The 26,838-nt window shown below is 39.5% G+C and overlaps 1 protein-coding gene and 1 long non-coding RNA gene across 7 annotated transcripts in view; one reads left to right on the forward strand and one right to left on the reverse strand.

Moving 5' to 3' along the window:
- LOC133658829 (semaphorin-5B-like) overlaps positions 1-21,796 on the forward strand; it is a 29,375-nt gene extending 7,579 nt beyond the window's left edge. For 2 of the 3 annotated variants that reach the window (XM_062061267.1, XM_062061276.1), the window contains exons 2-22: positions 4,083-4,259; positions 6,186-6,285; positions 6,354-6,399; positions 6,464-6,526; positions 7,824-7,922; positions 8,000-8,213; positions 8,278-8,563; positions 11,015-11,150; positions 11,213-11,420; positions 11,493-11,700; positions 11,780-11,897; positions 11,982-12,166; positions 13,670-13,813; positions 13,926-14,073; positions 15,681-15,906; positions 15,983-16,204; positions 16,282-16,452; positions 16,772-16,915; positions 17,356-17,391; positions 17,468-17,682; positions 20,136-21,796. In XM_062061267.1, coding sequence (XP_061917251.1) covers positions 4,127-4,259; positions 6,186-6,285; positions 6,354-6,399; positions 6,464-6,526; positions 7,824-7,922; positions 8,000-8,213; positions 8,278-8,563; positions 11,015-11,150; positions 11,213-11,420; positions 11,493-11,700; positions 11,780-11,897; positions 11,982-12,166; positions 13,670-13,813; positions 13,926-14,073; positions 15,681-15,906; positions 15,983-16,204; positions 16,282-16,452; positions 16,772-16,915; positions 17,356-17,391; positions 17,468-17,682; positions 20,136-20,297 — 3,264 coding nt within the window. In that variant the 5' untranslated portion in view covers positions 4,083-4,126 and the 3' untranslated portion in view covers positions 20,298-21,796. Of the gene's footprint in view, positions 1-3,884; positions 4,004-4,082; positions 4,260-6,185; positions 6,286-6,353; positions 6,400-6,463; positions 6,527-7,823; positions 7,923-7,999; positions 8,214-8,277; positions 8,564-11,014; positions 11,151-11,212; positions 11,421-11,492; positions 11,701-11,779; positions 11,898-11,981; positions 12,167-13,669; positions 13,814-13,925; positions 14,074-15,680; positions 15,907-15,982; positions 16,205-16,281; positions 16,453-16,771; positions 16,916-17,355; positions 17,392-17,467; positions 17,683-20,135 lie in introns of those variants that run through there. The other variant, XM_062061284.1, reaches the window with a different exon arrangement.
- Positions 5,093-26,838, reverse strand: part of LOC133658858 (uncharacterized) — a 44,626-nt gene continuing 22,880 nt past the window's right edge. Inside the window, exons 4-8 of one of the 4 annotated variants that reach the window (XR_009827551.1) lie at positions 21,590-21,709; positions 15,692-16,429; positions 13,633-14,036; positions 11,201-11,417; positions 5,093-6,253 (exon numbers count right to left, since the gene is read on the reverse strand). This is a non-coding gene — a long non-coding RNA (uncharacterized LOC133658858). Of the gene's footprint in view, positions 6,254-11,200; positions 11,418-13,632; positions 16,445-21,589; positions 21,710-26,838 lie in introns of all 4 variants that reach the window. The other 3 variants (XR_009827550.1, XR_009827548.1, XR_009827549.1) reach the window with 3 other exon arrangements.

Here is a 26,838-nt window from a genome sequence, read left to right on the forward strand (position 1 = left end):
ACAAAGTGCTGATTACATTTTAACAGAAGTGTAGACAGAACATAATAAAACAGAAAGTAAACATTTTCTACTGCTTGTCCCTCATAATTTTGACAATAGAATGGTAAATGACACAATATGTTACTGTATACGTCAGCAGCCATACTAGGAGCCTTTGTTTGCTTGCTTACTACTAAAAGAGAAGTTGTCTAGAATGTTCACTATCTTATGACAAAATTATTTTTTGATTGCAATAAGAAACATATTAATGTGTCATAAGATTTTCTGTTAAAATAAAGGCAATAATGATTTGTGGTCCTCTTTATTTTGAAAAGTATAGAAATGCAGTACCAAAATATTGGTATGAGGACAAAAAAAAACAATTAAAAAAAAAACATTTTTCCCCCCAAAAAATAAAACATTACCAAATAATTTGGGAGGGTTGAAGGATATTTTAGGGAGCCTTTTGCCCACCCCAAAGAGCTAAATGATAGCAGTGGTTGGAACGTTTGATGAAAAACAAGTGCACCAGCTACTGGGCTTCCAGGTTATCATAATAATAATGATAATAATGGATTTTATTTGTAAAAAGCACTTTACATTGAGAAAACTACCTCAAAGTGCTACAGCGTATTGAAAAATAAAAAATAAATGATAAAAAGATAATACAAAAATAAAAATAAAATAAAACCTAGAACAGCCTAATAACTAGAACTAGTATGCATACATCTATAAAAAGGCTTTTTTAAAAAGAAGGGTTTTTAAGCCTTTTTTAAAAGCATTCACAGTCTGTGGTGCCCTCAGGTGGTCAGGGAGAGCATTCCACAGACTGGGAGCGGCGGAGCAGAAAGCCCGGTCTCATGTTGTAGAACGCCAGACATAATGATGGAGGGATGGGAGTGTTTACATGCAGGACACAACTAGTTTACAATCACATCATCTAGATATGGTAATCACATTTAAAACTTTTAAAAAAAAACCTAATTAAATATTTTCCATACAAATTCTTGAAGACAATACAAGCTCCATGCTGCATGCATAAAGGTTTTTACACGTGTTTAAAAAGCTAGTTTCAACCAAAATAATATTTTTTTTTTTTTAGTGCATGTAAACATACTGAGTGCGTGCGTGTATGCGGGGCAGTGACGTGCAAACAAACGCTAAGCACAAATAAAAATTGTTCCCGGTATGGCTAGACTCTCATTAGGCCTCTAAGTGACATATAGCAAACATTCTGGAGTGGGTGTCACATGACAGTCATGTGACTAACCCAGGACATGGCTTCACGTAAACACCAAGTAGCTTATCTACAAAAACAAATTTTTTGGCCAATAAATGTCATTTTTAAATCCAATGAAAAATTCCAATGCTTTAATAAAATGTCAAATATTACAATTACACTGTTCTTAATATATTTCTTGAGTGAATTAATAACAAACAGTGCACGTCAGGTGGGGGCTTTTCATCCTTAGAATTGTTTTGTAAATTGCTAGAGAAAAAGGCTACAACAATAAATTGACCAATAATTTTGAATGAATATATGGTCTTTCGTTCAATTTAGACTTAGACTTTCTTTTTATTGTCTTTCAAATTTGAACTTTACAGTACAGATAAGAACGGCATTTCGTTGCATTAGCTCATGGTAGTGCAGGATAAAAAAGCAATAAAGTGCATATATAAATAAATAAATAGGTTACTGTACAGATAAATATATTGCACTTTTTATATATGCATCCACGTTTATGGATGTATGTTATATTGTCTTTTTTATTCCAGCGAGTTTACAGAGTGTTTACAGAGTGTATAGGGTGTACATTTGCAGTCCACACCGTTCTTTGCACTTTTATATTTTTTATATTTTTATATGTTTACACATTGTTTTCTTGCATGCACACATCGCACTGTATGGAATGGCCTCAATCTCGTTACCCGGCGTAACGACCATAAAGCTGATTCTGATTAATCCATTTTGGGGGGGGATTCATTTCATAGTACATTTGTGGTATTAAGCTAAAAAAAATGTTGAAACGAGTTATTTTCAAAAGTGGAATACATTAACATAAATGCAACATCAGACAACGGAAACATCTGAAATGTGTTCATCTTCATCTGTTGTATATAACTCATCATTTTCCTTTAAGCATAAAATGGGTCTGGGTTCTAATCAGGGGCGGTAGTAGTCGAGGTGTTGGAAATAATAAATCTTTAAATGCATCGCAATTCGGACATGAACGATCATAAAATCGATTAGTAAACGTCAATAATCGATAATCGATTTATTCATTGTAAATAAAGTTGTGCAGACAGTTCTAAAATTTGGCTGACTGCAGCAAGGCACCTCAACGAGAATTAAATTAACTGTTTATTTTATTATTTTATGTTGCAAATGATAAACGCTTATTTAGTGAAACAAAAAGACATTTAAAATTGCATAAATATACATGAATTAAAGACGCATCAACAATCGATTTTTAATCAAATTGTAGCTCCTGAAATCGAAATTGGAATCGAATCGTACCTCTCGGTATTAGGTTTGAAGACGATCCGGAGCTCAGCCGAGATAAGTGATGGATTTTTTAGCATGTGCAAAAAATTCTGTGCCATTTTAAACCTGAAAGCTGACAAAAAACACTGAATTACACATGAAATTAATATTCTTTAATTGTGGGTGGGGAGCGTTTCCACAGAGTGTTTCCAGAGCGGCCAGCCTGAAATGCGCGTGTCAGGGAGGGAAGGAGATTTTTACATCAAAGTTCTAAAGCTTAGTGATATATCAGATTGTAGGTGTTTTTTGTTTACCCTTTCACGTTCATATTTCGCGGTGTTAGTTGCATTTCTGTTGCGTTTCGCTTAATTGTGAAATATGACGATCGAGAGGGGATGTGACGTTCATATGTTGTCAATATTCAGTGTTTTATCGTCCATAGTTAATATTGTAAACCCCACATTCTTTATTTTCATGTACATTCTGGGTGTCTCATTCAGTATAAAAAAAGTAAAATTCCATTCCGTTTTTTTAAGGCGGTCTGTCATAACGTTTTTAGCATTCAATCAGATATTATTGTGAGGTTTTGTATTAATGTTCCTAAAAATAGATGTACCGGCCCCCAGACACATTATTTTCTCTAAATTTGGCCCCCGAGTCAAAATAATTACCCAGGCCTGCTGTATAGTATTTCTCCAGCAATGATCACATGGTGACATCAATTATGATATTTTGAGAGGTAATCATTGAAGTCGGACATCACGGAAGGCCTAGGTAGGAAACGCACGGCCCAGGGAATCCTTAAAAAAATACTTGAGCCCAAGTAGCCACCCACTAACGCCACCCTTGCTCCTTGTAAGTTAATAAACGCCTCTAAAGGCCTTAAAAATGAATCATCGTTTGATGCTTGATGAAATGTGTCTGTGGGTTCTGCGACTTTAGAGGAATATTTTCCAGTTCCAAATAGTACTGTCCCAGAGATATGCATGATATGTATTACACAATATACACTTCCTGATCATATGACTTGACTCACTGCAAGAGAAATAATCTTTACTCCTGTGTAACACCATCAACAGAAAGATAATTTCAAGAGCGCAAAAATATTTTGGTAATAAACAGCCACATGCCAAGAAGGGAAACATAGAATACTGAAGGTCCTCTATCATTGTTTACTGTATCTGTTCCTCTTTGTTGAATTCATTGCTGAGCTCGACTGTGCCGCCCTGCTATGACGTAAATCTAATTATCTGGCTGACAACAATCACTGTTGTGGCGAGTTCAATGGCTCCACTTCTCAGAGGCTGGGCTAAACTGAGTATGAGGAACAACAATCAAAGGGGTGAAGGTTCTGCTATGAAAACATGCTGATTCTTGAAAGAATTCAGTTCTATGACTGTGGTTCAAAATGGACCCACACGCCCCACACCAGGTCTGGCATTGACCCCAAACTGGTCTCTGAATGGGACTGCTCAGTCTATGGAAGGCACCCTACTTTTACAGCCCGGGCCAGAAAAGTCGGTGCTTGGGTTTATTGAGGTGAATTAGCCATGCTGAGTCCTGCTGACAGCACAGCAGTCTACTATGAAACTAACATTTTTCTTTTTGCCCTGTGCAGGTCTTTCAGGAGGACCTGATAAAGGAGCGGATGTAGTAGTAACAATGGTGATGTCGTGGGCCCTGTCTTCCTGGGGTCTTGTTCTGTTCATCTGTGTACTTGCGTGTGAGTCCCAGCAACCACCGATCATACCAGCGGACTGTAACCGAAAGGAGCATCCGGTTGTGTCCAGTCAAGGTGAGGAAATTGTGAAAGTTGGCTTTTGAAAGCAGTTATGACATCAGTTAATAATGATGTTGCAACTGTAGAAGAACACCTAGACTATTCAGGACCACATAACTTACAACTACAAATTAAACAAAGACCACTGACTTCCAGAAAACTGCGTCTGAACTATGTATAACATTTTAAGAATAAACTACTAAGGATGGAACAATTGAACCGCGGTAAAATTCCCAAAAGTTATAGTATTACCATTTTAATTATTGTAAAACTGCTCTTGGACAAGCAGCTAATGGCTAGCTAGTTAAAATGCTAACATTCAAACAAGACACGTTAACGTTTTACCCCATTCTAAATGTCATACCCCAATCTAAACTTCTATAAAGACATTGCTGTCTGAATAATTAACCTATTCAATTGTGTACGTTGAACATACAGGCAGTGGTCTCTAAGAACAGAGTGGTAAATATGAAATATGAAGAAGGAAAAAACCCCACAAGGTCACATAAACTAAAATTGAAGCGCACTGTTTTGTCTTTATCATTAGGAAACCCTCTAAAACCTTTACGAATTTAAACAAAAGTAGATACACACATTTAAACACTCAAATGACAACAATAGAAGCCGTCACAATATTTAATTCTATTTCTACCAAGAAAAGTATATTGTATGTTTGTTGTTTATTTATACAATGTTTTCATTTAGTTTTTTGTAAACACATTTTGATAAAAGGTTTCAGTATCGGGATAAGTACTTTCGAAATAATGGAAGAGATCACCAATGCAATAGATAGCAAAAAAATGTGCTGCTGCAGTGTTTGTGGACTTAACAAAATAATTTGACACAATCGGTTGGGACATAATGTTTTCTGAGGCACGAATGTTGTGAATAATTTAGCACCAAGCAACATCAGGGGATTTCACAAGCACCTTTATTACGTGTGTCTAATGCTGTGGGTCAGGGGTACAACATTTGCATTTCAAAATATGGGAAATCTCCTGGGAAAATTGGTGAAAATATGTGATTATTTATAAATCACAATAACACGCCATCAACTCAATTTTGACAAACAAGTCAATGGTGTTTTAAAATCGTGTTTTTATCATCTTCGTCTTTTAGCAAAGGTAAAACCGTTTTTATCTTTTAACCTTTTTGAACAAGTCGTGCATGCTTTTATTTCAAGTCGCCTGGACTACTGCAATGCACTTTATGCTGGCATTAGCCAAAAAGCTCTCTCCCGGTTGCAGTTCGTCCAGAACGCGGCAGCACGACTTTTAACAGGGGCCAGGAAACGCGAGCATATAACCTCAATTCTTCAGAGTTTGCCCTGGCTCCCTGTTCCTTTTAGAATTCATTTTAAAACCTTGCTGTTTGTTTTTAAAGCTTTACATGGACTGGCACCTCAGTATATCTCGGACCTCATCCAAATTTACACTCCTGCGCGCGCTCTGAGGTCCGAGAGCCAGCTCCAGCTCGTGGTGCCCAAGACCAGACTTAAAACCAGGGGAGACAGGGCCTTTTCTGTGGTCGGCCCTAAGCTCTGGAACACTCTGCCCCTCCATGTTCAAACTGCTCCCACAGTGGAGTGTGTTAAGTCTCGTCTTAAGACCCACCTTTATTCTTTGGCTTTTAACACTACGTGAGTTGTGTGGTCCTCTGTCCTCTGTTGTCCTCTGTGTTTTTTTTATTTAAATTTTGATTTCTAATTACTGTTTTAATTGGTTTTACCCTTTAAAATCGTTTTTAATCATATTTATTTTTATATTGGTTTTATATTTATTTATTTTTTGTTTTTATTCAGTCATTGGTGGAGCTAAGGATAATATTTGAATATTGTTTTTTAATATTGTTGTGCAGCACTTTGGAAACATTTTTGTTGTTTAAATGTGCTATATAAATAAAGTGGATTGGATTGATTGGATATGCGTTCATGTATCACAGCCCTGAGGACATGGATGAAGGAGTTCTCCCACCCAGGAGTGAAGGATTTCTCTCAGCTGGCTCTGGACCTGAGCAGAAAGCAGCTTATTGTGGGAGCAAGGTGCAAGTTATTACTCACCAAACAAAAAGCAAACTAAAAATACTAATGTGCATTTTAAAATGTTCCAGAAACTTCATATTCCGCCTAAGTTTGAGCAATGCCTCCTTAATTCAGGTAACCTTCACATTGTGTCGACATGTTGTCGATGTTCCAAAACACTCCTAAACCTGTGTTGCAGGCATTAGAATGGACACCAGATGAAGACACAATGCATTCTTGTCAGAGCAAGGGCAAGTCAAAGGTTGGTTCTTGAACGGTTTCGTAAATTTGTAAATAGAAATGTTCATACAGTATACTGAAGACAATTTCTCCATAAAAACAATGTAAATATGGACAACGGGTTTCAGAAATATTTTAGTAAAAGTTTGAACACAACATAACGCATTATACAGTACTGCAGGGGTTCTTAACCTTTTGGACCCAACTTTTTCAATACAGGAGGGCCAAGTGCCCACTCAAATATTGACACTGAATTAGTAATCTTACTCTTGATTTTAATCGTATTCATTAATTATATCTAACCTACTTACAATTTACAACCTTGTCAGATATATGAAATCATGTGTTAGTCACAAAGATTATTATTTATTTAACACATCAAGCCTTGGCTCAGGTCAGGCTCTTTAGAAAAATAAGTACTAACCAAATATACTGCATAAAAAGGGACTCATAAATAACTTGACAAAAATAAATCTACATCCAATTGCTAAAATAAACTATGAATATGTTTCTTAACTAAAGTGTAAATAAAATCTTAAGTGCAAATGAAAACACAGTGTCTTTTGCTGGCATGTTGTGAAGTATTTGCGATTTCAAAGATGCAGAGGACCTTTACTTCAATACACAAGGCAATGTAACATAAACTGGTGCTAGCTTAGCGTACAATGAAACAAACAACAAAACCAACAAACAAATCGTCGTGTTGTAGCGAACAATGAACAATGGACCAGCAACTAAGACAGGGTAAACACCAGAATATAAAGGGGAGTGATTAGGGGCAGAAACAGGTGAGGACGCTAATCAATAACAGAAAGCAGGTGCGGCTAATCAGCCACCTAGCAACAAGAAAACAAAACCAACTGACTGTTTCAAGCCAAACGTCGCTTGTCCATTGCTTTCTTTGGGCCCATATTGAGCTAGCAAAACTACTAAAATGCTGTAAACGGGCTAAAAACTCTCTAAAGCACACACACACTGCCCTGCTGACTGAATGAGGACCGTAGAGTGATAAACCCGCCCCACAATGGCTGGGCTGGAAGGCACACAATGGGTGGATGATACGTTTGTGCAAGAAAGCATATTTTAATTTGGCCTATGGTTTGTGAATCAAATTTAAAAGTTTGTACAATGAGGGGTTTGTAAATTGAGGTTCCACTGTGAATATGCTCCAAGAAAACCCTGCAGAGTGCTCTGCTGCAGTGAGTGGTCTATTTCGAATTCAGAATTATACATTTTGGGAAGAAAATAGCCCTTTTATGCAAAACACAATGTATGCTACTGCTCTTGATGACACCACTGGTTCTGTGTTTTCTCGACAGGAGGAGTGTCAGAATTACATCAGGGTTTTATTGATCAGTGGGAGCACGCTCATCACATGCGGAACCAACGCTTTTACACCCGTCTGTGTGACCAGGCAGGTCGGTCATCAAACCAACAGAAGCACACAAAGTTTAAATAAATGACTTACTTTGCATGGCTGCTTTCTTCCTGCCAGATTGGTAACATAAGTCAGGTGTTGGACACAGTGAACGGTGTGGCGCGATGTCCCTACGACCCCCGCCACAACTCGACAGCTATGGTCACGGAGAAGGGCGAGTTGTATGCCGCCACGGTTATTGACTTCTCCGGACGCGACCCTGTCATCTACAGGAGCCTGGGGACCATGCCGCCATTGCGCTCGGCCCAATACAACTCCAAATGGCTCAATGGTAAAGAAAGAGCAACATTTTGTCTGCTAGCTTTCACTTTATCACTTCCCGTCTCTTTCTGTAGAGCCTCAGTTTGTGTCTGTTTATGAGACTGGTCGATTCGCCTACTTCTTCTTGAGGGAAACAGCTGTTGAAAACGACTGCGGAAAGATGGTGTTCTCTCGGGTAGCCCGGGTGTGTAAAAACGACCTGGGTGGTCGTTTCCTTTTGGAAGACACCTGGACTACCTTTATGAAGGCACGACTCAACTGCTCCCGCTCGGGAGAAATCCCATTTTATTATAACGAACTGCAGAGCACCTTCTTCTTGCCTGAGCAAGACCTGATCTATGGCATCTTCACTTCTAATGTGTAAGTAATCCTTATCAGTGGAGTTGAACCCGTTTAAGTTCTCATTTCTCCCACACATAAGCAAATAAGTGATTACCGCGAAAAGCAGTTGTAAACATACAGAATATGTACAAATTCTAACAATCTAAAACAAAGAAGACAGTTAAAATGGGTGCACTTTGTTAGTTGCAGAAAGGGGATGATGTAACATCTTAGAAGGCAAAATAAAAAATACTAATGGTTTGAGGGGCAACAGGTCCTTTTCTGTTCCCCTTCCACCCTTTCTGCGCATAATTTAATGGCAATGGTCACCAATATTTTCGAGCCCAAGATCCCTGGTCTCAGCCAAAAAACAAAGCAAGAGCTAACCCTTTTTTTTTGTTTGTTTTTGTTTTTTAATGACAAATCTTTGTGTCATTGTTATTGGCAGATGTCAACATTTTGGCTTTTTCTTTCTTGTTGTTTTCCCATTTTGTTGGTGTTTTTGTTGTTTTTTGTAATATGCCTAGGGCCATTGACAATAGAGCAGTGGTTCTTAACCTGGGTTCGATCGAACCCTAGGGGTTCGGTGAGTCGGCCTCAGGGGTTCGGCGGAGCCTCCGCCACGGAGGTAAAGACACATCCGACTTATCGTGTAAATAAAAACTTCTCCCTATCGGCGTATTATGGATACCCCCAAACAATGTTCCCTCTAATTTTCCATCTGATTTGCAGGTTGTTTGATTGATCGATTGAAACTTTTACTAGCAGATTGCAAAGGAAGAGAATACATTATATGAAACAGTACAGTTTAAACAGTACAGTACATATTCCGTACAATTGACCACTAAATGGTAACACCCGAATAAGTTTTTCAACTTGTTTAAGTCAGGGTCCACGTTAATCAATTCATGGTAATGTGTGTAAGGTGTGTAATTTGTTGTGAGTTCATGCACTGTGTTGGTTTTGTTCTTTGAACAAAACCAACATGCACAGTTAATTTTGTGCACCAGTAAAAAAACATATGACTTTTTCTTGAATTTGAATTTTTTATTTTTTTTTATTTTTCACTAAAGAAGGGTTCGGTGAATGCGCATGTGAAACTGGTGGGGTTCGGTACCTCCAACAAGGTTAAGAACCACTGCAATAGAGTCAGTCGCCACAGATGGCCCCTGTGCCTCACTTTGGGCACCCCTGCTGTAGAAGCTAACAGTTTATAGCCACTATACTCTTAGTACTGTAGTATATTTGTTCTGGTTACATATGGGACGCGAGTCACATGGTTTTCTTATGTCAGCACCGGAAGTAGTAGAATCAGCTGTTCACCTGGCGGGGTTTTCCGCTGTGATAAATGGCAAAGTTCTTCTTTAGTTGCCGCCTTGTTTTATTATATATTACTGCCTTTGCACAAGTCAATGTTTAGTATTGTATTCACAATGAATCAACACAATATCCATACTTAGGAGCAATGTTCACAGACTATCAATCCCGTCACAGGAGAGCGATGATGGTCATGGACTTGCGGTTGAGGGAAGAGTCATTTGATGTTGGATGCTAGAAAATGTCCGATGTATTGCAACAGTCAGCCTTAATGCATTGTTGCAGCTCGATGATTTATGAGCACGTCATGTAGCCGCAGTGTCAATAGTGGCGGATGTTAGGCTGAAGAGAAAGAGGGGAGGCGTGCGGGTGTGTTCAGGGGTTAAAATGCTTGACTGTTTGCGGGTCTACTGATCACTCTCCGGATGGGGGTGTCACTGATGTCATATGAATTTATTTTTTTCTCTCAAATATTTTCGCGATCGACCGGTAGGGTAAATGGTAAATGGTAAATGGGTTGTACTTGTATAGCGCTTTTTTACCTTTTTTTTAAGGAACTCAAAGCGCTTTGACACTATTTCCACATTCACCCATTCACACACACACACATTCACACACTGATGGTCCCAAAGATCGACTTCTCGATCACTATCGACGGGTCGGCGACCCACTTTGTTTCACGCATACCCTCACTATACGCAGTATACGTGCTTTGCCAGGGTTCCTGGAGCTATCAGTGAATCTAATTTAATGATTTTTTAATGCAAAAAGTAAAAAAAGGAAATACCCATATCCTACTTCAGACAGTTATTATATGTTATTGTATATAGTCAAAAGCTTACAATTGTCTGTATAGACACATTTGTAAGCAATAAACAATGATAATTAGACCTGTGAATCTATGGGCACCACACGATTTGATTTAACGCCTTTCTTTATATTATTTGGAAAGGACCACCATTATTGGACACTAAAAGGTGGAATTAGGCGTGTATAACTCATATTTAGTCTACAAGTTGTTGATTCCCCATTGTTATTTAGCGCCCTCTATGCATATGACTTTCTTTTGATTAGCTAAAATCCTCAAGCATTATCTGCTGATGTGACAGTCACACTGCCTACAAATCTAGCCCTATGAATGTAATTGTTGTCATTGTGAATACGCTCTGGCAGGAACAGCATGTCAGCCTCTGCGGTTTGCGCCTTCAACCTGACAGCTATCACTCAGGCCTTCAATGGACCTTTCCGTTACCAGGAGAACCCCCGCACAGCCTGGCTCTCCACTCCAAATCCCATACTCAATTTTCAGGTAGCCAATGTTTAAGCAGAAACACTTATTTGCAAAGAAAAATGACTCACTTTTGTTGTCAGTGCGGCACGCTGGACGAAGCAGGCGCTGGTGGGAATCTGACCGAGCGCAACCTCCAGGACGCTCAGCGACTCTTCCTGATGCACGATGTGGTGCAGCCGTTGACGGTCAATCCACTTCTCACCCAGGACAACATGCGCTTCTCTAAGCTGGTGGTGGACACCGTGCAGGGTCGCGATGCTATTTACCACATCATGTACATCGGTACTGGTAAGAGAGGAAAGGCAATAACTAAAAGCAGAATCAAGACCAAACCATTTCTGTTTCCTCTTCACCAATCAGAATATGGAACCATCTTGAAGATTCTCTCCACAACTAATACAAATCTTCATGGCTGCTATTTGGAGGAGCTCAGGATCCTTCCTGATGGACAAACTGGTTCAATCAAGAGCCTTCAGATCCTTCACAGTGACAGATCTTTATTTGTGGGGCTTGATGATAAACTGCTGAAGATCCCTTTAGGGCGATGCTCTAGTCATCCAACGGAACGGTACGGGGATATTCATAAACTCACCTGGACATATTGAATACAATTTAAATCTTGAACTGACCTATTGGTCTAATATTAGACGCTGTTTGGAAGCACGGGACCCTTATTGTGGCTGGGATCACAAACTGGAGCGTTGCACAACCATCGAAGAGAGCTCCAACATGAACCAGTGGACCCAGAACATCACCCAGTGCCCAGTTAGTCAAATGCTCACACACACACACACACACACACACACACACACGCGCAGTTTTCATAGATGGTGCATGTTCTTTGTGTAGATAAGGAACCTGACGCAGGATGGCGCATTTGGCCCGTGGGCACCGTGGCAACCCTGCAACCACAATGAGGGTGAGGGTTCTATCAGCAGCTGCATTTGCCGGTCCCGTTCATGTGACGGACCTGTGGCTCGATGCGGTGGGCTTGACTGTAAGGGCCCAACCATTCAGGTGGCTAACTGCTCCAGGTAGGCTTAATCTGCTGTAGCAAGGACTTGCTTTAACCAAATATTCTGATTATATTTGGATATAAAAAATACATTTGGTATGAATATTATCACAGGATTACAGGATCCACCAAGCAGTACAGTTCAGATTGTATGGATTGGATTGATAAATGCTCATCAGGTGTGTAGGGCTGTGTAGGCAGCAGAGATGTCCTGATCCTGATCATGGGATCGGATCGGGGGCCGATATTTGCTCTTTTTACCGATGAGCTGCCGAGCAGACAATTTTTACCACAGCTGTGTCCCAGTGTTTACATGGCTAAAGATTGTATTGTCGGGGGTGAAGTCTCTGGATACAGGAAGGCTTTGAGGGCAAAACCCAAATGTTTTAAATAGAAGCCAATAGTAGTTTTTGCTTTTGTCTAGTTAGTGTGCACAAGCCACAGTTTTGTTGTTGTAAAAATGGTATGTAGCGTTAAATACCACAAATCGAATACATCATCTTACTTACAACAATACTAGCAAATTCTAAATTTATTAAGATAACCGAATTAAAAGTTGTTGTTTCTTTGGTTCTACTATCTTTTGTCAAAGCATCGGATCAGCACTTGAAATTAGATCGGATGTGATGCCAAAAAATCCGATCGGAACCAATGGCAAAAAAATCTTGATCGAGTCATCCCTAGAAGATAGGGTGGCAATAGTGTCAGCCATGCAGTTATTGTGAAAGGTATGACCATCAATCATTACTTGCCAACCCTCCCGACTTTTCCGGGGGACTCCCAAATTTCAGTGTCCCTCCCGAAAATCTCCCTGGGCAACCATTCTCTCAAATTTCTCCCGATTTTCACCCGGACAACAATATTAAGGGCGTGCCGTGATGGCACTGCCTTTAGCGTCCGCTTTTTCACCATGCAAACAGCGTGCCGGCCAGTCACATCTTGTATGCGGCTTCTGCATACACACGAAAGTGACTGCAAGACGTACTTGATCAACAGCCATACAGGTCACACTGAGGGTGGCCGTATAAACACCTTCAACAGTGTTACAAATATGCGCCACACTGTGAACCCACACCAAACAAGAATGACACACACATTTCGGGAGAACATCCGCACCGTAACACAACATAAACACAACAGAACAAATACCCAGAATCCCTTGCATCCCTAACTCTTCCGGGCTACAATATACACCCCCGCTACCACCAAACCCCGCCTCCATCACCCCCCAACCCCGCCCACCTCAACCCCCGCACCCCCCAACCTCCCGAATTCGAAGGTCTCAAGGTTGGCAAGTATGCCATCAATGCAGTACAGAGTGTAACTCGCCAATTAATGAACAAAGACGACTAGTGACTGTCCAATCAACAAACAGTACGTGTTTAGTTCCACCATACATAAGCGAAATGTAGGCTGTTGAAAGCTTGCTTGAAAGTGAGACTTTCCAGGCAGGAAATTAAAGGACTATTAAGATATGTAAGACACCTGATGTCGTAGGTTCATTTTCTATTCTGTTCCTCAGGAATGGCGGCTGGACTCCCTGGTCGTCGTGGGGCCATTGTAGCAGTACTTGCGGCGTCGGTTTTGAAGTGAGGCAACGGTCCTGCAACAATCCCTCGCCGCGTCACGGCGGTCGAATCTGTGTCGGCCAAGGTCGAGAGGAACGGTGAGAGGGAATAAGAAGGTCGTCACATGTTGTAAAGTTAATCAGGAGGAACATTCATTCAAAGGTTGTAAATATTGAGCATGAAACATTTAGGGAACATTTCTGTTTCTAGATTGTGCAATGAGAAGAAAACATGCCCGTTGCCAGTGCTTTGGACTGCATGGGCACCCTGGGCTCACTGCAGCGCTGAATGTGGAGGAGGGGTCCATGCCAGGACCAGAACCTGTGAGAATGGAAACACCTGCCAAGGATGTTCCATGGTACTTGGCTGCTTGTGCGTTCACACAGATTCTTTACATAGGGCCTGATCTACTAAAGGTTTGCGTGTATTAAAACATTTGCCAACATTTTAGCGCACGCAAAGCTGATCAACTAAGCTTGGACGCAGATCATTGCGTCTCTTAAAGGAGCACAATTAGAGAGCACAATCTCGTTATTGTGTCTGTCTACAGTCTACACGTACATACAGAATATATGCTGTTTATCAAAATGTCCCAAATACTGGGAGGAGGAGATGCAATGTGATTTATCAAGACAGAAACTGTTCTGCGGCCCCTGTTTTGCATTTGTATTTAACACGTTAGGTTAAATATAGAGTTGGACACTACAAAATGTCCTCATTGTAGCCATTAATCCTGACTTCCTCATTTTGATGAACAAATTTAATGAAAAATCATCACAAATTGTTATATTCATTTTTGTTTTGTAAGTTAAAGTGTTTTATATACTATATTGTGCTCGTAAGTTAATGTTGCTGATAAATCATAGTGTATTGTTATTAATTTTATTTAATTGTATTTTTCTGTACAAATGGTTTAAGTAAATCAGAATTTTTTTTTAATAGTTTGAATACGTATTAAGTTTTTTCCCCCCAATTCAGTCAAATTGATGCACTTTAAATACTTTCTGTTACAGACCAAAAACATGTTCATCCATCTTTTGTAGTTATTTTTTGTTGTAAATTGATCTATATTTCATATTTTTTAGTTTTCTTTAATGTTAATAATGATACAATTTAATGTAATATATGCAGAGGTGCACTTATAACAATTTTGTAGAAAAATTATAATATTTATAGCCATGGTGGAGGGGTTTAGCAGAAAATAATTGATAAGCACTGGGTTAGGGCTATGTAAGTTCCGTGTAAACTGGCCCAGTTACGCACAAATGTCTGTAAGAAAAGAGGCGATTGCACTGCAAAGACAGACAATGAAGAGCGAATACTCCATCCATATGCATGTCAACATGCGTATATTTATCAGAAACAAATATATTTAATGCATTGTCAATTGAGCAATGGCATTTTTTAATTGTATAGCTGCTGCATGGCTTAGTGGGTTGATTAAAACAAATTAAATTGGTTCGTTTTAGTGTCTGCTTACGGTTTTTTCAATGGCGTTCGCTTATTTTCATATAGGAAATGTATTATTCTAATCTCCTATATGAAAAAACTTGTTGCAATGTGCATATTCTTGAATCTGGATCATTCCAGACAACACCTTGAGTATGCTAAAAGTTTGTTTTTTTGTCTAGATCGAGCTGCAATGCAGCCCAGAAAAGTTGGTACATATTATATTTATGAGCTGCATGTCAACAACATGACAAAATGCCACATGTTAAGGGAAATGTGTCTCCATGGTGACAGCCGGTATAGACGAAAAAAGCTAATTTAAATAGGGCGGTCTGCACCACTTTTGCACTTGGTATTATTTGTACACAAAGTCTTAATAGATCACCGGCAACATGTCCAGTAATAGTACTCACAATTCTATAGTTTGCACGCACTTTTTAGTGCTTGTTATTTGGAACTTATTAGGTCAGTGGATCAATGGATAGTAATAATGAATCTATTTGACCAACTATCTAGGAATACAAGACCTGTAATCTGGAGACCTGCCCAGAGGTGCGCCGGAACACCCCCTGGACCCCCTGGATTCCAGTCAATGTCAGCCGAGATGGATCCCGCCATGAGCAGAGATACAGATACACGTGCAGGGCATTGCTAACAGACCTCCAGCTCCTTCAGATGGGCAAAAAGAAGATAGAGACCAGATTTTGTCCAAATGATGGTTCTGGAGCATGCCAGACTGACTGTGAGGACATGACACCATGAACCCTTCATTTGTATGTGACATGTAAGGCGATAATAAAAAGAGTTCCTGTGTTCAGCTCTAGTTGATGACTTGGTCAAGTCCAGTGGTCGAACTGTGTCACAGCCCCAAGATGCACACTGGGAGTCTTGGGAGACGTGGTCCAGCTGCTCCCAGCGATGTTCCAGAGGCTTTCGAACCCGAAGACGTGGTTGCTCAACAGTAAAAGGCAGGATCAATCCAGGTGCCTGTGTGGGAACCCCAGTGGAATATCAAGATTGCAACTTGCAACCATGCTTAGGTAGACTGCCTGGCGTCTTGTATTGCGATGTTCTCTTGCTGCAGCATCATTTGTGAAGTGGACTGCTTCTGTTTCAGTGGGAGGCGTCTGGTCTTGTTGGTCTTCCTGGTCCCAATGCTCTGTGAGCTGCGGCGGAGGCCACTTTCAGCGGACAAGGTCATGTGACAACCCGCCCCCTGCCAATGGAGGGGACATCTGTATTGGTCTACACACTGAAGAGGCACTCTGTAACACACACACCTGTGAAGGTACGACTGATTGAAGATGATTTAGCTCTTGATCAATCAGACTGTGCAAAAGTGTTATTTATTATTACGTTTTAAGGGTCAAGCATAAATATATTCCTTTCATTCAGCCAATCTCTCTGCGCAAATACCAATGTTTTTATATACACTGCTGGGAAATCTCTTCCATGCAGAAAGTGGTCGACCAATATTTGCATTGAGAAGGCAAACAAGATGGTTTGTGGAGCTAATCAGAACGTTCAAAAACGTAATCAAATTGATGCAAAGCCAACAAAATTGTCCATTGCAATGAATTGTTTTTTTTACCCCCACCGGTCTTCAGGCTGGGGTGTGTGGTCAGAATGGGGGAGCTGCAATGAGGAGGGTCTGCAGCTTCGCTCTCGTCACTGCGGGGAGAACCAGGAGGCTAATGTGTGCTGGGGTAACGCCACCCAGGCCAGACCGTGCCAGGTGCACGAGGTGGAAGGTAAACACACACTCTTGAGTGATAAAGATGATGACAAGGAAACTTTACGGAGGACAGCCGTCTATCTGCTGTATACGTTAAGGGGAGGGCTGCCACGAATAATCGATTAGAAAAAAGCTTAAATTAATTGTTACTGATTGTACCAAATAAACATATAAAAATCCGTAGAGTGCCAGGAACCATAAATACGCGTACGTGAAATTTCAATGTTAAAGGAGTGTATTTTTCAAGGAAAAAAAAAAGATTATTGCAGGTACAAAAATTATTGGTTATTTCAACTATTTCCCCTAAAATATGCAAAAAGGCAATAAAGTGTTTTTTTTCCCGAAATAATCGATAGTGTAAATCTTCCCAAATGTTTTGCTGATTTTGGTGAATTACGAATTTGATGACCAAGGATTTTTGAGATTCCACTAAAGATATTTTCTTTGTCGTTTCAGTCATTTTACCTGGACAGGAGGACGGCAGCTGTGAAAGTAAGCAAAATGATAAATCGTCTCTTCAGTTCCTACAATTTTGTATTAGCTCAACCCCTCGTTTTGTCTTTGACAGCGTTCACCTTATTCCAGTTGGTCGCCGTGGGCATAGCCAGTTTTTTCGCCGCTGCTCTCTTGTCGGCACTGGCCTTCGCTTACTGTCACCATCTAAATCGGCCCTCGGCGGACTCATCAGTCCTCCACCCCACCAGCACGCACAACCACCTTAACTACAACAAACGGGGCAATGCCATGCCAAAGAATGAGAAGTACATTCCCATGGAGGTTGTGGTGGGTTATTGTCGAATCTTTTTGCATTTTCAATTGGGCTGTCGAATGTAACGCAATAGTCATGAAAATGTCCTTCATTTTTTTTTTTGGACGCGCAATTATAGGGAAGGCACACATTTTCTGGCAGGCTGAAATAATGTGTATATTCTCCTGTAACATGTTCTGGTTGATAGTCCTCAATTACGGAGTTATACTTACAGAAGGTTAAGGCATTGTGTTGTTAATGTGCTATGCTGGTTGCCGCCGCACTGCAGGAATGATTTTTTTTATTGTCAGCAAAGGAGTGTTTATTTCCATTTTGTTGTTTACAAAAAAACATTTGCATAAAGTTAGCAAATTGTCCAGTCCCATGTTGATAGAACAAACCCCGTTTCCATATGAGTTGGGAAATTGTGTTAGATGTAAATATAAACGGAATACAATGATTTGCAAATCCTTTTCAACCCATATTCAATTGAATGCACTACAAAGACAAGATATTTGATGTTCAAACTCATAAACTTTATTTTTTTTTGCAAATAATAATTAACTTAGAATTTCATGGCTGTAACACGTGCCAAAGTAATTGGGAAAGGGCATGTTCACCACTGTGTTACATGGCCTTCCCTTTTAACAACACTCAGTAAACGTTTGGGAGCTGAGGAGACACATTTTTTAAGCTTCTCAGGTGGAATTCTTTCCCATTCTTGCTTGATGTACAGCTTAAGTTGTTCAACAGTCCGGGGGTCTCCGTTGTTGTATTTTAGGCTTCATAATGCGCCACACATTTTCAATGGGAGACAGGTCTGGACTACAGGCAGGCCAGTCTAGTACCCGCACTCTTTTACTATGAAGCCACGTTGATGTAACACGTGGCTTGGCATTTTCTTGCTGAAATAAGCAGGGGCGTCCATGGTAACGTTGCTTGGATGGCAACATATGTTGCTTCAAAACCTGTATGTACCTTTCAGCATTAATGGCGCCTTCACAGATGTGTAAGTTACCCATGTCTTGGGCACTAATACACCCCCATACCATCACAGATGCTGGCTTTTCAACTTTGCGCCTATAACAATCCGGATGGTTCTTTTCCTCTTTGGTCCGGAGGACACGGCGTCCACAGTTTCCAAAAACAATTTGAAATGTGGACTCGTCAGACCACAGAACACTTTTCCACTTTGTATCAGTCCATCTTAGATGAGCTCAGGCCCAGCGAAGCCGACGGCGTTTCTGGGTGTTGTTGATCAACGGTTTTCGCCTTGCATAGGAGAGTTTTAACTTGCACTTATAGATGTAGCGACCAACTGTAGTTACTGACAGTGGGTTTCTGAAGTGTTCCTGAGCGCATGTGGTGATATCCTTTACACACTGATGTCGCTTGTTGATGCAGTACAGCCTGAAGGATCGAAGGTCACGGGCTTAGCTGCTTACGTGCAGTGATTTATCCAGATTCTCTGAACCCTTTGATGATATTATGGACCAAAGATGGTGAAATCCCTAAATTCCTTGCAATAGCTGGTTGAGAAAGGTTTTTCTTAAACTGTTCAACAATTTGCTCACGCATTTGTTGACAAAGTGGTGACCCTCGCCTCATCCTTGTTTGTGAATGACTGAGCATTTCATGGAATCTACTTTTATACCCAATCATGGCACCCACCTGTTCCCAATTTGCCTGTTCACCTGTGGGATGTTCCAAATAAGTGTTTGATGAGCATTCCTCAACTTTATCAGTATTTATTGCCACCTTTCCCAACTTCTTTGTCACGTGTTGCTGGTATAAAATTCTAAAGTTAATGATTATTTGCACAAAAAAAATGTTTATCAGTTTGAACATCAAATATGTTGTCTTTGTAGCATATTCAACTGAATATGGGTTGAAAATGATTTGCAAATCATTGTATTCCGTTAATATTTACATCTAACACAATTTCCCAACTCATATGGAAACGGGGTTTGTATTAAAACTTAAAAATGATACGGTACTTAATGTGACGATATGAACATTTCTCATTATCAGTAGAATCTTGGTATTGTTGAATGCGTTCAAAAAGCATTTTATCACACTCTTTTAACCAGGTTTCATTTTTAAAAAGTTAAAGTGTCTTGTAATCATGTTGGTATTAAGCTAGGTAGCAATTAGCGCACTAGCTGCTTCTGTTGGAAATGAAAAGAATCACTAAGTTTTTAAATGTGTGGTAAGCAATCACGGTTTTACGATAATTACAATGTGAAACGACAATACTGTCAAGAATTTTACCGCGATAAAAGGGACAAGCGGTAGAAAATGGATGGATGGATGGATGGACATCGTACATTTTTTAAGGATCAAAAATCTATGATCAATCACAAGTGATTACATGTTAACTATGGATACAGTATGATTAATCACGATTCAATATTTTATGCGTTTGACAGCCCTAATTTTTTGCAATCTTCCGGGTTGATCTTTTGGTGACTCTACCTTTACCCTGCAGAGGCTACATAAGAACAATCTTCGCATGAATGACGACGCAAGCAACCACTTCCCGTCCTCCGTCGCTTCCAGCAACATGTTCGCTACCACCTACTTCCCTCCCAACCTGAGCAAGTATGACTTCCCCTCGGAAGCACCGTGCAGGGCCTACATGCACAGCTAACATCACATCTGCTGCGTTAAAAAAAAAAAAAAAAAAAGTGAAACGGGAGTGCGAGTCAAATTGTATCACCAAAACCCCCCCTGGTGCTCATGGACACCAAATCACCTTAAATTGTTTTACACTACAGCATTTACCTACATCTTAACAAACAGGCCTTGCATATGTTTCATATTTTATTTCCCCAAAAAAAGAGAGAAATGTATGCTACACTTTATCAGATGGGACGATGTTCTTTTGACTGTGTTTGACACTTGCAGTAAAGATGACTAAGGACACAAATCAATGAATGAATGCAGAATTTTGTATCATCAAAGACATTAACCAGACTCTCCAGGATCTTGTGACGTTGCAATCGGGGCCAATTTATGCAAATTATTCGCAGCCATTTTACTTTTATCGAAGCTTCCAAGCACATTTTAGCCAGTCATTTTCATTTTTGCCACTTCACTGTCTGACCTCCAAAATAAAATGCCACCAGATTGAACATGTAACAGGCCCCGGACGTGACATTTACTGTCTGATCCTGTAAATCACAGGCGTCAAACTAAAGGCCCGGGGGCCACATCTGGCAGGCCACTTCATTCTATGTGGCCCACAAAACTACCATGAATTGATTTACGTGGACCCCGACTTAAACAAGTTGAAAAACGTATTCGGGTGTTACCATTTAGTGGTCAATTGTACGGAATATGTACTGAACTGCGCAATCTACTAATAAAAGTGTCAATCATTCAATCAAAGAATTGGTATAAAGTGACGTGTCAGACATAAGTCATTTTGGCAATTTTGTAAAAAGTGTTTCAATTTTTAAAGTCAAAATGTTACCGCATGCAACTGCAGTTCTTCATAACTTAAAATGAGTTTGACATAAAAATAAGGCAAACAACAGTTACTTTTTTCTTCTAGTTTCTGTCTGATTGAAGCCTAAAACAGAATGCCTGCTTCGCCAACTGACTCACTGGCATGTGAATGCCCCCTAGTGGTAAAATGGAGATACAACTTCAAACATACATTTTCATAAACATTTTTATCAAAACGATGGGTAAAAAAAATTGTTTTTAATCACGAGCCGATGCAATATTATTGAAAAAAAAATCCTCAGATTTCATAACCTTTTAAAAAAGGTGCTGTAAAAGCAAGCACTTTTAACTGCAACAATCACAAAAAAGGCCTGCAAATTCCTGGAGGGACTGATTAGCTGTCTAATTGTTGGCAAAACAATACTGAACACCACTGAATGGCCTGATGATGATGTATTGTACTTTGTATAAAATCATGCAGAAATGGCATACCTGTGGTTGATGAAGTTTCTCAAGATCAATTTTCAAGTCGAGCGGACGCTTGATCCCACTTTCAGCCATCATAACTACTGATATGTTTCCAGGAGATTGTAACGTGATGTGGAAGTCTGTCTGTGGAGAGAGAGAACTTGTTCAACAACCTGCCTTTTGAACACTGTGAACAATTGATATATTTTTCTATCATGTACTATTAAAGAATGAATACATAAACTGTGTAAGTGGTTAGCGTTGACGCCTCACGTCATGAAGATTCAAGGTTTTAATCAAACATACTGTATCATTTGAATGTTCTCTCGTCCATAAACATTAATGTATTGTCTCTGTGTGTCAGTAGCCAGCTGGAAAATATTTAGTGTAGAAAACGTATGTATGAACAAAATAACACATTTTACTCATACTTTGCAGTTAAAACTGAAGATGTGAGGTCTGACTTAAAGTGTGCATCCTATGGCCCATGATCTTGATATCGTTTTAATGCAACAAGCAGCTGTCGGTTGCCTTGAAAATCATCTTGAACCTTGTACATATATTTTTAGTGAACAAATTAAGATGTAAAAGACATATTTCCGGGAGGTTCATTTTCTACGTAAATGTACTGGTAAACAAAGCTCAAGTTCTAATGCTTTTTGTTATGAATTAAAGGGTCTCTTCCCTTTTGGGAAGTGGACTGTGGGTGTTGGCTATTGGCTTTTCCAGTGGCGTGTGGTTAGGCCTTCTTCTCTTGGCGCTACCCCAACCCATGTGGTGTCCTGCTGGGGCACTCTGAAGTGGTGGGTTCCCTGGGTGGGTGTTGCTTGATAAGGGATGGCCATTGGGTCAGGTGGGTTAACAGTGGGAGAATCTGGTCATTGTGAAGTGTGTGCCCATTTGACATTGAAGCTCTGACGGTGCTGGTTCGTGCCACGGTCCCTGTGAATCAGCAGTGGTTTCTGAAGGCATGGGGGATAGCATGTTTGGACTTGGAAAGCCTCGCCCAAAATTGGTCCAGGGTAAAATATTGACATTCCCTGAGGCACCTCTATGGATGAAAATGTTTATACAAAAATACTGTGTCTCTTGATGTATGTATCACTTTAAGAAAAAAACAAAAACACCTAGTGCTGAACTGTGTTTAGGAAATGCTTCTTTCGGCTCACTAATGACAGCTCGTACTGAAAGAAATGCCGACAAAAAATTTTGTAAAATGCACATGATACTCATCTGACTATTCACATTCAGCCAGTACATGCAACTTGATGCTCTTGTTTGTGTTACAGTTCGTTTATCTCTCTCTCTCTCTCTAAATATACTGTATATATATATATATATATATATATATATATATATATATATATATATATATATATATATATATATATATATATATATACACACACACTACCGTTCAAAAGTTTGGGGTCACCCAAACAATTTTGTGGAATAGCCTTCATTTCTAAGAACAAGAATAGACTGTCGAGTTTCAGATGAAAGTTCTCTTTTTCTAGCCTTTTTGAGCGTTTAATTGACCCCACAAATGTGATGCTCCAGAAACTTAATCTGCTCAAAGGAAGGTCAGTTTTGTAGCTTCTGTAACGAACTAAACTGTTTTCAGATGTGTGAACATGATTGCACAAGGGTTTTCTAATCATCAATTAGCCTTCTGAGCCAATGAGCAAACACATTGTACCATTAGAACACTGGAGTGATAGTTGCTGGAAATGGGCCTCTATACACCTATGTAGATATTGCACCAAAAACCAGACATTTGCAGTTAGAATAGTCATTTACCACATTAGCAATGTATAGAGTGTATTTCTTTAAAGTTAAGACTAGTTTAAAGTTATCTTCATTGAAAAGTACAGTGCTTTTCCTTCAAAAATAAGGACATTTCAATGTGACCCCAAACTTTTGAACGGTAGTGTATATATATATATATATTTGTAGGGCTGTCAAGTGATTATTTTTTAAATCAGATTAATCACACTCTTGAATTGTGATTACTCATGATTAATCCGTTTATTATTTTCTTGCATTAATAACATGCGCTTAAGAAAATAGCCCAATATTTGGATACAAATGCAATTTTATAGTCACAATGTCATCCAGGAAATTTCTTTAAAAGTTTTACGGAACTGCAAGTCATGTATTTGCTTAAAACGTATAGAAAGAATAAAGTGCACATTTTGAAAGTGTTGCCCGAATGTGCGTTTAGATCAGGGGATGTTGTAGTGATTTTGTTAAGCTCTTTGAGACTATATATAAATAACATTTGATTGATATGTATTCACAACAGTAGGACACTGTCAGATCGATTCAGAGGGTGCATAAAAAAGCTGCTTTTAGCAGCATTTATGTCACAGCAAGTCACACGTTGCGTTATTATCCACATTAATAACAGGAAAATAATAATTCATCCTACCTTTTTTGTTTCCGTATAGCCTGAAGGAGGAGCTCTACCCTCTCTGACTGAGTGCTAGACTTAAAGGGGACCTATTATGCAAAACAGACTTTTCTTACCTATTGGTACCTGCTTTTGTGTTTTTGGGATCCCAATAAGTGGAAAAATTGCTGAGTTATTTATACAACAATCTTGCCTTCCTTCATACTTCGTCCAAACGAGAATTTTGGAATTTGTTCTGTCCTGTGACGTTGTATGACCTGTGACGTCTGCGGATATAACGATATACAGTAGAAATGTACCTGAAGCGCTTTGCTTAGAAGTCAATAAGCCTCTTGGTTTTCTTTATCCTGTTGTTGTGGGGCAGACATGCTCGTACATGCACATGCATCTTCCGATATTGCCATTTGTAATACAAAGTAGCGTATAGTTCTAATTTATATCTGTCAGTTGACTCCATATGGAAACGCTAAAAACTACAACATGGCTGGCGGGGGAAAGACGCAGTCGGAATGGAGGCAGGGAAAACAACGCATCCTTAAGAGACGGTTACAAAGCGGCTTGAAGATGGTCTGGAAAACAATCTATGCAAAACCTTGACCAAAGAACCACCACTACATGTTATGTGGACCACAAGGAAGTGAAAAAAAAACATAATATGACCCTTTTGAATAAGTGCGTCCACCTCGCTGTCATGTCACAACGTAGCCAGACGGCAAGACCCCGTGAACAGAGGCCATAACCACAACACCAGGGGGAGCTCCACAAACCACGTTCAACCCAGATTCCGATCTAACAAAGGTCTTAACTCATTCTCCTTCTATGCCACATCCATATGGAATGCACTCCCAACAGGTGTAAAGGAAAGTGCATCTCTATCCTCCTTCAAAACCGCACTAAAAGAACACCTCCAGGCAACTTCAACCCTTGACTAACACCCCCCGACCCCTCCACATCCCACCTCCCCGGATTGTAAATAATCAAATGTATATACTTGTTCTTATGCTTTCCGAACTCACTATGTTCACTGCTCGCTGTACATATCCTACCAAGTCAGACCTACACTGTTTCAATGTCCATTTCTCTGATGATGCAATTGTTGATGACTGAAGTGCTGATATCAACCAAACCTAGACATGTTCTAAGGGTACGCAGCATCGAGCGCTACTGCCTACTGGCGCAGACGAGACGCGGGGCCGCCATCTTGGAGTGGTGATCCGCTCCACTCAGTGCAATTGATTTGTCAGGAGCAATGAACTGTCAGCGCATTTAATTCATTTTACCTCACTGAATACCACTGATTTTCACGCGTTTTTTTGTCATACGTGTAGCTATGATAACGGACACATGTTTTGGCGAGTTTTATTATTCATAGTTTGCTTAACAGTAATATAATATTCTTATACGCTATAAGTGACCAGACGTCCGAGATCAAAACTGGGAATATAATCCCAGAGAAGGGGGAAAAAACGGTAAGCTATTTTTAAATTGAAGAAACAATATGATTAGGTTATATATACATGCGTATATCCTATATAAACAATGTATGAATACATTAGATATCTTTATATCTTAGGGACCTATAGACTGTATCTCTGTTGCTGCAGCAGCAGAGAGTTTATTCTGTCTTGACACTTTGTATTGACATTTTGTATTACATTCTTCCCTTAAATGATCAAGTTTACAGTGATTGTTATGTATGTATTTTTTTATGTATGTCGCTTTGGATAAAAGCGTCTGCCAAATACTTAAACATATATAAACACCTGAAAGTTATTATACCAGCTAAAACCACCAATTTGTTTCACTACATTCAGAATAAAACCAAATGCTGTCTTACCCAACAATGTTAGTATTTGAATATTGTTACTTGAAGACTTATTCCTGGTTACAATTATACTGTTAAGAAAGTATTGTCTTATATTTTGCCTAAAATGAGAATGCATCATAATCAGTGGCGGCTGGTGAATTTTGTTTTAGGTGGGGCTGAAAGTTTGTAAACCAAACCCCTGTAGGGGCGTCATCCTCCCCCAGAAGATTTATTTGTGATTTTCATATACAAATATTGAAGATCTTTGCTCCTTCTCAACTCTGTGGTAATATTATTTTCATAAAATACAACCAATAGTATGTTAATGTTTGTTTTTGAAAATGTGTTTATTCTGTAAAGGAATTAGTTAAATGTTTAAAATTGTTTAAACTATTAAAATGACTGGTTAATAGTGCTATTATGAATTGCAATGTCAGCACTATTTTTTTTCCTGCAATTTCAAATGCACTTGTTTTAATAAATAAATACAGCGTTTTAAAAGCATACACAATCTGTGTAAAAATATTAGTCTGTGGTTAAAAGGACTTGAAAGGACTCGAAACTCAAAATGCAGGACTTGGGACTCGACTTGAGACTTTCCAGTCTTGACTTTGGACTTGACTCGGGACTTGCCTGTCTTGACTCGGGACTTGACTCGAGACTTGAGGGCAAAGACTTGAGACTTACTTGTGACTTGCAAAGCAATGACTTGGTCCCACCTCTGCAATCTACTAATAAAAGTTTCAATCAATCAATCAAAAAGGCATCCAAAGTTGTGTGCAAGCTCATACCAAAATGCCTAAACGTTATGTTTTGAGGCCTTGGTATTGTTTAACACGAGTATACAACAATGTAACGTTTGCAATTCAGAAAAGACTAAATTAATCATGAATTCATTCTTTAATTGTTATTTTTTTCCTAATCAGAAATAATACAGAACACTAAAATTGCAGCCCTTTGAGACACTTGTGATTTAGGGCTATATAAATAAACATTGATTGATTGATTGATTGATAAAATTATTATGTCAACTGTGCATGCAGAAATGTCAAT

This window comes from Entelurus aequoreus, linkage group LG01 (assembly GCF_033978785.1).
Source record: "Entelurus aequoreus isolate RoL-2023_Sb linkage group LG01, RoL_Eaeq_v1.1, whole genome shotgun sequence".
NCBI classification, from domain to species: Eukaryota; Metazoa; Chordata; class Actinopteri; order Syngnathiformes; family Syngnathidae; genus Entelurus; species Entelurus aequoreus.